The 11323-nt window shown below is 41.9% G+C and overlaps 2 protein-coding genes across 9 annotated transcripts in view; both read right to left on the bottom strand.

The window, feature by feature from the left end:
- Positions 1-1551: 1551 nt before the first annotated feature.
- LOC131885074 (phospholipid-transporting ATPase IB-like) overlaps positions 1552-11323 on the bottom strand; it is a 16910-nt gene continuing 7138 nt past the window's right edge. The window contains exons 1-5 of one of the 8 annotated variants that reach the window (XM_059233000.1): positions 9150-9311; positions 8475-8797; positions 4727-7370; positions 3884-4664; positions 1552-3096 (exon numbers count right to left, since the gene is read on the bottom strand). In XM_059233000.1, the coding sequence (XP_059088983.1) occupies positions 2763-3096; positions 3884-4664; positions 4727-7325 (3714 nt within the window). In that variant the 5' untranslated portion in view covers positions 7326-7370; positions 8475-8797; positions 9150-9311 and the 3' untranslated portion in view covers positions 1552-2762. Of the gene's footprint in view, positions 3097-3256; positions 3314-3365; positions 3703-3842; positions 4665-4726; positions 7371-8474; positions 8798-9149; positions 9312-11323 lie in introns of those variants that run through there. The other 7 variants (XM_059233002.1, XM_059233006.1, XM_059233004.1 and 4 more) reach the window with 7 other exon arrangements.
- Positions 2238-2741, bottom strand: LOC131884786 (uncharacterized). The gene has a single exon (XM_059232668.1). The coding sequence runs from the start codon at positions 2739-2741 to the stop codon at positions 2238-2240; it is 504 nt and encodes a 167-aa protein (XP_059088651.1).

Raw genomic sequence — 11323 nt, 5'->3', positions numbered from 1 at the left:
CAAACTTGTTTATATAATAGTGCATGGAAAATGGGCGCATTTTCACAAATTAATTGAATTTCAATTTACATTGAAAACTTTAATTTTTGTCACAACATAACAAAATAAGCTCTAGAATTCAGTTTTCTCTGAGGATGCATGCATGTAAAATCTAAGTTGCATCGCACAGGGGTGGTTTTGTTTTTTAGCAGCATCGTAAGATTGCAATGCAAGGAAATGGTATATCATTAAAAAGCCACTAATTTCATCACAAAAAATCTGTAATACGTCATCAATAGGACGGGTAAAAGCATTGCACTAAAAGCCACCAAATATTTAAATTATATTTAATCGAAAAGCTGCATATATTTAAAAATATTTATCACTGAAATGCATAAACATACAAGTAGGACTTCGCATTTCTGTTTTTGGAAATGCACATTTGCCTTTGAGTTTGGTCCGATAGTATTTTTTGCATCATTTACGTACTCAAGCACTCAAATTATTACTCCAGTGTGACTAGATTGTTAGCTTCCTCAGGATGGGATTGATTGGACGAAAGAAGAAGCTAGTGAATCAACGCCCAGCTTGCTAAATAGATTTTGCACCCATCAATCAATTTTCAACTTTTCCTCTAGTTTGAGGGTCACCTCGAGTGGTTTTCAGGAGTTCTCCTACATTCTTAAACAAATACGTATTTCTCTTTGTTCAATAATGATCCTAATTCCTCATGCACATTCTGAAATTTCTGAAAAATCTCTGAAACTCTAAAGGCTAAATTTCATCTATGTTGTTGGCTAACCTGCAGCGGGTTACCCTGTTACCTCTAGCCAGGTCGTTATGAAACACCCGGTTGATAGTGCAGCCATCAAAAATAGTAGAAAATTCCACTGTATCATAGTAACTCTAGTTAGTAATGTTCATGGAATTGCAGTAAAAAGACAAAAAAAGCACATTTTTACCCTTCTTCCTTTTCTGCTCAATGGTCATCCCTTTCGATGAACCAGCCATATCTCGCTAGAGTCAATGATGTTTTGAATTCGATACCATAACACTTTAGATTGGACCAAAAATCTACTAATTCATGTGTTTGGTTCCTTGAATTGACAAAATATGATACAAATGTGCAAATACTACCCATAGGATTGAAAACGCCTAAAGGTTTATATCTTGAGAAAACGGCCAAATTATAAAAAAAAAATGAAAAATATGTTTTATTGAAATTAAATGTTTTTACCCGCCCAGTCCTCAAAAAACAAGACGCAAAATGTTATTATGAGGAAATGCTTTTATTTTAGGTGAGTAACTAACACTAGCAAACAGATCAAAATTAGAGAATTTGTGGTTTTGATTTTGCTTCCACATGGATGCATAATTTTGAGGACCTTGATGAGAACGCACCGGAAAAACTGAATTCGGTTGTAGTAGCAATCGGGATATGAGGATTGTTTCCTGATTTTTTTCGAAGTTCCTTTATCCGGATTTAATTGTATCCAAAGTGATCCACAATGAAAAATTGGCCCCTTGAAATGGATAAAAACTGGTAACAATCATATTTCGGTGCAAGCAAAGTAGCGCAATTCCTGAATTTATTAACAAACATTAGAATAAAAGTACGAGATCAACAATTTTGTAATCATAATAAGTACAGGGTTGAGAATGCTTTGGATTTAATGAATTTTACTGGTGTCTAACTAGTATGAGGTTATCGGGCTGGATCAAAACCCTTTTGACGAACACTAGATTTTCATGAAATCGGCAGGAGTAATCTAAAGCATTAAAAAATAGTGTAGATTTCAGAACCAGAAAATGAAGCAAAAAGGATTGTCGGCGATTTTCAAAGTCAATGAATCCCCCAATCTCCGTTGTAAGTTTCTGATAAAACAAGTTTATCATTACAAGGCAAATCGATGAGATTCTAGATCTCAACAAATCAGAATGTATTTTGGAATTGTCCAACCATTAAGAGTTGCGATTTGAACATTCAAGAAAAAACTTTGAAAACCTGTCATCGTGTTGTCAGGCATAGATTTCTAATTTCAAATGGCGCTCTCCAAACCAAAGTAATTCATCTTATCAAGTTGTGAAACTTTCGTCTGTTCTAACCAATAGAGATTTGCAAGAATCAAAATGCTACTACCTGTCGACTGGTCTGTTACAAATATGAACGCTTTTCTTTTCGTGCGAATAAGATACTAAAAAAGATACATATGTGATCACGCCTTTGGCTTGACAATCTGCCATGATGAATGCCTTCTTTACTTGAGAAACTTGAATTCCTCTCTATAACGCGGGCGCAACTTTTCCATTTCAAAAAAGCGCGCCAATTCGAGATTGGGATCGCTGATTTCGCGCACTTCATAAGCGACAATTTCTGTGTTTCCACGGAAAAACTGAACCCGCCCCTTGACCTCCACACACATCCCGACCTCCAAGGGCTCTTTCGTTCGGTTGTGGAGGCTTTCAATGTGCTTTAACACGGCCGTTGGTCCGCCATCACTTTTCACTTTCGCCATCTTGGCCAACAGAAGATCATCTTGCATTCGTTGTAAACGTTTTTGAAGGAAGTGCACAACTTTAACGGTCCCAGTTCCATCATCGATATAATACCCCACAGGTTTGTTGCCCTCCTCCAGATTGTAAGGCCGGATGACTCGAACTACTGTTCCCACAATGCTAACCCTTGGAACGTACTGATCCGGATCCCTGAAGTCCAGGATATCCGAAGCCCACAGCCATAGGTGACACGTTTTGGTATTCATACTAGACACACCCCACGAACCTCATACTGGCGTTTCATTGGTTCTTTCCCGAAGAGGATGCCTTTCCGAGGGATTGTGGGCGTATTGTTTGTAGGAGCTGAACTTGGAATTGATCTTGATGGGCGATTGGGGAGATGGAAGTTCTTTGGTTCGAGTAGTGACCAGGAACGGGGTGTTGGAAAGAGATTCTGAATTGGGCGATGTGAGACTGGTCTTAGTCCCACCAAGGTCGTTGAATCGGACAATGCTATTACTTTTGGAGGTAATGCCACTTTCCGATTCCTCCAGAGTTGGGCTTAATTTGATTCCACTGACCCCGGGAGCGTCTTTGTCATGACGGGGCGCGCGACTTTTCCTGGAACATAAATAATCAGGCTAGACTCCAGACTTGATTTGTCAACTTCGTGCAAAAAAACTAGAACACTCTATTTCATCACGTAATTGGTTATTTGAGTCGAATGTCATATATTATGAAAAGGGAAAGGACACCCAACAATAGAAAGAGAGTTACTCACTGTTAGGATTCAAGTAATGCTTGTGATTCCAAGGAATGTCTGTTAGCCTGGTCGAACCTTGAAAGAAATGGCACTAAATTTACATGCATTAGAAGGAACTAAAACGAAAGGCCACAATCATAATTTATTACGCCAAAGACGAGCAGTCGAGTCACTATTATATTGACAAGAGCAGAAACGGTTTCCTGAGAAAAATACAGGTGGAAACCGCAACAAGGACGGAGAAAAACGGAAGACGAATCAAGAGCGGAATCAAGAGCGAAAGCAAGACAGGCAAAGAACGGAGTGCTGAGTTTTGTCCTAAAGGTAATATTGTAGTGGATGGTTTGATTGTTGGTGATCCGGGATTGAAAGTGTGCTCAAGAATGGTTTGGAAGGCTGGCATTGGCATTTGTTTTTGGAAATATCTTTGGTTCCATGGCTGGAGTGCAAGATTAGGAGGATTGCTATCCCGGGTGTTTTTTGTTCAGGTACAACGAGGTAGAAGTGGTATTTGAATCATTTACATTCGTAAATGGGGGGGGGAGAGAGATTGATCTAATGAAGCAAGTGGATATCATCAACCAAAACACACCCAACTACGTACCACCCCTCCGTTGTTGCCGATCAGTGTTTGCAGTGCCATACCTTCGGACAACTTCACTTTGGGACACAACCCCATCTTCTTCTTGGGAAAATGCATACCCCGTGTTTGAACCACTGGATCGGCGGTTCTTGGGATTCAGTTTTTGTAGTCTTCGCAGAACAAAGGCAAGACTACCCTGATTAGAATGTGAACTCCCACCATCTTCAACGAAAGGATCCACGTTCATGTTCTGAATTTCGGCAATCCGAATGATGTCTGTTTTGGAGGCGTGGAATGCGACTCGATACACCTTGTAGCAAATGTCCGGGAGAAGCGTCACTACTGGGACTAGAAGCATGCTCAACCAGAATATTGGAGACTTGGCCAAGATACTGAACATCCCCGCCATATTAGGAGCGAATGGGATGCCCAAAGGCCAGAAACAGCTATAGCATACGAGGAACACGAACCAAAAAGCGATGGAACCCCAGAGACTCAAGTGGGTCAACCATGACCACGAATCCATTTCCAAGCCGGATTTGATGCAAACCGTGACTACCACCAGAGAATAAACTGTGTTCCCCAGGACAAGATAACCACCCGAGTTGCCACTTTGCCAGACATTTCCATAGCCATAGAAGACCAGGGGCAGCCAATAAAGTATCACACTATGGATCAAGCTCTTAAGTACCCAGAACCAAAAGATCTTGATGTTGAAATATTCCGAGAGCTGAGTCGATTGATACATAACGGGATGACTCAACCGAGTTTCAGCAGTGCATTGATGATCGAAAATGCCCATGGCGATGGGAGGCATTGAGGTGAAGAAAATGTTGTACATCCCTGAAAGTATAAAGCATCCTCAATGAGTCGAAACGACTTTAGCCCTAACAACAACGACTCACCAATTGTCCATCGTTCAAACAGAACTTGCCCTGACCAATAGTTGTACAAAGCATACCACAGCTCAATCACGTAGAGACAAATGTTCTTGTAGAACGAGTACAAAATCACTTTAGACACCCGAGTGTAGTTCCACGATCCGTGGACAAACAAAAGTCGAGTTATGAAGCGGAATTGGGCTATGGCAAAATCGGAAGAATTGGCAGCTTGCAGGCCCTCATTGCCTGAAATGCCCACACCCACATTGGCCTTCTGAATCATGGCCACATCATTGGCACCATCACCAATGGCTAGGGACACTTCCCCAGTAAATTTCGTCACTAGGTCCACCACTTCTGCCTTTTGACTGGGAGACACGCGGCAGCATATAACACTTGAACAACTGTTACATAAATCGAAAAAGGTCCGTTTAAGAGGATCGTCTCTCAGGACATGTCCTAAGGTTTTGCCATCGATGACTAACGAAACGTTGTTGTCATTATTGCCCAAACTGCAGTTATTTCGAAATTCTTCCACGTGGTTGGAAATATCTTGCCTAATTGACCTCTCGTCGTTCAACGTGATGATTGGGGTGTCACCCTTTAAGAGACGACAAGAATGACCAATGTTAATCGCAGTCTCTTGCTTGTCCCCGGTGAGCAACCACACTTTAATGTTAGCCTCCAAGAGATCGGCGATGGCCTCTGGCACACCTTCTTGCAACTTATCTTCGATGGCGGTGGCGCCCAGAAGGGTTAATTCCTTTTCAATGTCTTCAGCTGCTTCAGCAATGGCCTTTTCTCGATCAAAGAGGTCCATGGAGGCGTCTCTGTACTTCAATTGCCATTCATGATACTCTTCCTCAGACACTGAACGAACAGCTAGAAAGAGAGTCCTCAAACCTTCTACAGCATATTCTACGCAATGATCCAGGGTTTGATCGAAAAACTTTCGAGACACAGGATCATTGGCCAGCCGTTCGCTCACCATTGTGTCCGCACCTTTAACGAACAGCTTGATCTCGTTAGACGGAGTCCGAGCAATCACGGTCATTCGCTTGCGGTCACTCGTGAATTCAATGATGTTCAAAATGGTGTATTCCTCCATACCGTTGGGTGTTTTCAAGACGACTGTGTCGGGTTTGCGGTCCACAAAATGATATCCATAACGGGCAGCTCCTTCCACCAAAGCCTTCTCATCTGGTGAAGAGGCGTTGTAGTGGATGACTCCGTCATCTTTCGTATCCGGAATGACGGTATGACACATCGCCATAAGTACTAAGAAGTCTTCGATGATGGCCTTACTTTTGCTTTTCTCTCTGAGATGTCGGATCAGGTCCGATTGTTCTTCATCGGCGGAGATACTATATGACACGCCAGCTATTGAGGCGCGTTTAAATTCCATGATATTCTCGGTCAACGTTCCCGTCTTATCCGAAAACACGTATTTGATCTGGCCCAATTCTTCGTTGAGATTTGAAGTACGGGCTAAGGCGTAAGTGTTTGAAGGTTTATGGAACATGCCTTCGTCCCAATTAATGAAGAAAGCCTGGATAAAGCGCACGAATTCCAACGTGACTTGAAGTGAGATGGGAATGAGGTTATTGTACAGAATGAAAAAAGTCAGGACATTGTAGAAGAAGTTATTGCCTTCGAAAGGTCCCCAATAGATTTGATGGTTATCGTCGAAACACTCGGTCAAAATCCAATTCCCAAGGGCAGACACTATCGCGATTGCAACGAGAATAAAAAAGAGCAGGATAATTTGAGAATTCGTGACGCAATCGATCCTGGATCGCTTCAGGGGTGCTTTGGTCGAGTTCATGAGCAATTTCGTCTCATGACCCGTGTAGATGACCACGCCGTGAATCCAATCCGTGTTCATAAGCTTGGCACCGCGGAGGAGAATGGAGTTCGGGTTCAAAGGAGTCCAATCATCACTGGACCTGCTTATCGAGATATTACCTTGGAACTCATAGAGACTCTTGTTAGGCAACTCGCATCGGATCTCCCCTTGGAGTTCACTGATCTTGACTTGTGTATCATAGACACACGTGAGCAACAACGCACTTCGGATCTTCAGATTCGTTTCTCCGTCTAGATTGGAGGTCTCAATGTTGCACATGCCCATGGGTTCGCAAGACGCCAACAGAACGAGATCAGAGGGGAAAAACTGCCCGTTGACCACTCGAACCACGTCGCCCACTTTCAGGTCTTTCCATGGTTTTTTTTGCCAATTGCCACCATCGGCCAAGACCTCCACGAGGGAGTTATTGGTCTTATCATCGGCCCGGTGCCGTTTGTAATCCTCGACGAGCTCTTTGAGGGCGGTCAATGCCAATATGACACTGAAGGGCACAATGGTGACAAATCGGCCCGTGGGCGAGACATTGGGGATCTGTTGAAGCAAACCGATGGAAAGGAAGAACACATTGGCCAAACGACGGAACTGCTCGTACAAGAATTTGGGTACGAACGATAAAAACGAGTATTTGGCTGTGCTGATCTTGTTGGACAGATAGTGTTGATCCTGGGTGCCGTTAATGCGGATTGAACGAATATTGCTGGAGGCATGAATTAGCCTAGAAGCAACTGCTCCGTCCACTTCATCGGTTTCGCTCATGATTAAAGGATCCAGAGCTTAAATCAGCGGTCTCTATTCACAAATCTGAAACAAGGCGAGTTGATGTGATTTTATAAAATATTTTTCAAGCTGAATCCAGCACTTTTTCGATCCCAATTCTAATGATGAAATGAACACAGTTATAAGTTATAGTCAACTAGTGTCTATTTTGTGGTCTACATTGGGTTAACATTACTAGATATTCTACTCTTCATCCAGAAGTCTTGAATGAAATAAAGACACCTTGGACGACTGACAAGGCTAACAAGTCACGGCACACTAAATCCAATTCTGAACTATCACCTTTCATAGACAGTACAGCAGCTTTGCGGTGAAGTGTATCAAATTTCTCAGCCTCTTTATCCCTCCGCAATGATTTTGCTCCTGGAAAAAAATGGGGCTTTCCTTGGGTTATGATTGTAACATCATGATGTAAAAACTTGGACGCAATCAAGGCATTTTAGTTATTGTCGTTGAAGTATCTATGACAGTCGCCTCGGTTGTACAGATTCAGCCTTATGTCTAACGTAAGCAACTATCCAATAGATTCCTGTAGCTTACTAGCAAATTTTGAGGTATCTGATTTGTCTTTTTTGATAAAATAAAGAGTTCACGGGCACTCTGGGATCTTCCGCAAATTGCAAGAATTAGTGGCCCCTAATTTATTGCGTGCAATTTTAGGAACTGACACACATGCAAGGTTATAAAAAAGAGGAGCTTGATTTATTTGGCTTCTCCCTATCTGGCTGATGACGGATTCGCTCGCAAAACTGAGAACGAAATGCAGGGAGGGGTCCATGTTCCACCTAATCTAACTAAAAGCAAGTACGTTTAACTGGCACTGAACATGAAACAAGACTGACATACCCAAGATTTGCACCATGTAAAACACGATAGCTCCTGATTTTGAGTATGTTTAAGCTAAGAAAGGCCTGAATAATATAACTTCTCAATACCTACTCCTTGATAAACTGTGCAGAAACTCACTCTAACCAATGATTGTTCACAAGGTGACATTGCAAGTGTTGAATAATGCATAAATGCCGTCATCTTCCATGGAACTAGCTAATCGATAACAACCAACTCGAATAGCCCCTGCCAAATGCAACCTTCACTCTAAATCCTATTGTTCCTTTTATGTTCCCTTACCTTTCACCGTTCAGAACAATAAGTAAGGAACCCGTTGTTTCAGACAGAGTTTTTCGAGACAAGAGGTCGGACCTTGGCTTCGGATCGATAATCACATTTCAGGTGTTCAGAGCCGCTCCATTTCGTGGAGAAATCAAGTGTTGTCTCTTGGAACATGTTCTTGTCTCGCTCGAGAGTTCAGCTGAACTGAGAACCTTCAAGGCCTCGACAGCTTTCTCCAGCTTCGACAGCCAAATCACTGGCCCAGAGTTGTTGTGGGTCTGTAGCAGTCTTTACTGTCAATGGCCGGTTGGCTCAAGCTCTCTTCTCCTCTTTATGGTTAACTGGAAGAGAGAGAGACAATACGTTCGCTTATATGGAATAGATTCCTTCTCCCTAGGCCTAATATGATACGCAATGATGAACACAGCAGATCTCCAATATTCTTGTTTGAAGTGTGGTGCTCTCTCTCTCTCTCCCAAGGGAGTGAAGAGCAACCCAGGATCCGAACATCGACACAGAGTAGCCATTCGGTGTTTTTTTGGCCGTAAAAGCTTTCAGTTGGGCAAAATGTATAAATAAAATGGGGAGGATTTGATAAAGTAGATTTTACAAATAATAACTAGATTCAAATTGTTTAGATAAATAAAAGATCTTAATAACTTCGATTAATGACTGTTTTACAGATAATCTCACCCAAATATAAGAGCTTTTATCACACATTGCTATGGGACGAATTCTAACATAAACCACGACAGAGTGCCAAAAAGGGTCTTCAAAAAGGAACTGAAATCGAATACTGAACATGTTTCTCTTCGGTGACTTAGAAGAGGAATTGAAGATAAACCCACGCAAGAATAGTACGGCAAAAAAACAGTGTTGGCATTCATTTTCCAAACACCCCTTTTCGGCTTCCACAATGTTTGTGCCTCAAAGTGAGATTACAAATCTGTTGGCAAGGTTTTTTTGCGTCACCATTCATTTCAGTCATTATCGTTTGTTCATGAGCTTATAATAGGAACGTCCTTCGTGAATCCACGTAATGTTAGATAAGGGACTGCTTAATAAAGGAAAGAGTCTGTAAAATCCGCCGATGATGGAGGCACTCCATTGGCAAATGTTTGTGAAATTAAGGCATTTTATGAAACTACTATCAAATGAAATGGTTGCTCAAGGAACTCGTTAATACATTCCATTCTCATCAACAAATTCCGCCATGTAAAAATGGAGTCATTTATGCACTTACTTTTCTTCCTTACGCTTCCAAGTTTCTCCCCCTTTTTTGTTTGATTTGAGTGGCAAATTCAGTTTGTGATTACTGCACAAAAAATGCTCCAGTCGTTTTGTGACGCCAAGGAAGATTTTGGTTTTCTTGACTTTCTTGCGTCGGCTTTTACTTCCAGGTTTCCTTTCGTTCATCCTTCAAAAAATAATTTTACAGCTTGCGCATAAAAAAAAATCGGCCAATCTTAAGGCACTTTTTTCCATGGCTAGACTGATTGTTGGCGTGAATTTTACTCTAGCAAAGCATATTATTTGAAGCGCCTTCACTTCCAAAACACTAAAGCCTGGGGTATCGCATTCTGTGTATGTTTTCCAAAAGGGGTAGGTACCCTGACAAAAGCATTAGTGTGATATCACCTGCGTTTCTGGGAACTGGCAGGTACCCGCAACAAATCTACTTGATTATTGAGGCATTATCAAATGCACCCGAAATAGTGAGGAGGGAGCGACATGAGGGATTACCTATTTCGTATTATAGCACAGCTTGGAGGTGGCTAGGACACTTCCAGTCAAATTCTGCTGACAAAAAGAGTACTTTGTGTGCATTGTTCTTCTTCCTCAGGCGTATTTTTTCCATATTGAGGATGTTTTTATAAAAAACCTGAGGCATCGGCATCATTGTATTTTTTTCCGTTTTTTTGCGGACTTCCTTACCGCTCAAGACGAGACATTTATTCATTTTCCTTAACTTTTGTTTTTATATATTATTTGATCGACCAACGAATTAGAATTGGCTGATCTGGCTAACCCTTGAATATACTAAGGTTGATCGGGAATTTTAGTCAAAAACTTATCCAAGTCTGACTTAAATCCTGCTACTGGATCAACGCCTACATACGCCCTACGAATATTTGAAGGCAGCAAATTGAACAATGAAAGAGCCCGAGAAAAAAAAAGAGAAGTGGATTTCATTGTTTTAACTAGCCTGTATTCTCGAGGGCTTGAAGGTGCTCTCAAAACGCACGTTAAGCCTCTACGGTCACTACAATTGACCCTAAATCCAGGGTTAGGACAAAACTCATGAATGCTTTTGAAAACGTACCGTATGAGCGATAAGTTTGGGCTCAGACTTGAAAACTCAATTTAGGGCTAGTAATTTTATGAATTTCGCGCCAAAATTTTGGTCGATATTCCAGTTAATATATGATGACAAATTGAAGTTAGAAAAACAAATAGAAAAGGAACTGGAACTCCATCATGAAAGTAGACAAAGAGCTTCGTGCGGCCATCGTCAAGCTCCATGTTGCTGGGAAGTCAAATTCTGAGATTGAGAAGCTCTTTCCGGACAAAAAGGTGACCCGACAGTTCGTCTACAAGCAAGTTCGACGGTTCAAAGAGACTGGTGGGATAGAGGACAGGCCAAGAAAAGGTCGGCCACTGACTAAGAGGACCCCACCTGCCATCAAACGGATCAGGGAGAAGGTGAGGCGAAATCCATCCAGGTCGATCAGGAAGATGGCCAAGAAGGAAGGGATGGCCTCTAACACCATGAGGAGGATTATCCACAAGGATCTTGGGCTAAAAGTCTACCGTAAATGCAAACGACACCTGATCAGTGAAGCCTCGATGCAGAAAAGGCTGACCAG

This window comes from Tigriopus californicus, chromosome 8 (genome assembly GCF_007210705.1).
Source record: "Tigriopus californicus strain San Diego chromosome 8, Tcal_SD_v2.1, whole genome shotgun sequence".
Lineage (NCBI taxonomy): Eukaryota > Metazoa > Arthropoda > Copepoda > Harpacticoida > Harpacticidae > Tigriopus > Tigriopus californicus.
Note: the sequence above shows the minus strand (reverse complement) of the source record. Positions and strands in the feature narration are given on the sequence as shown.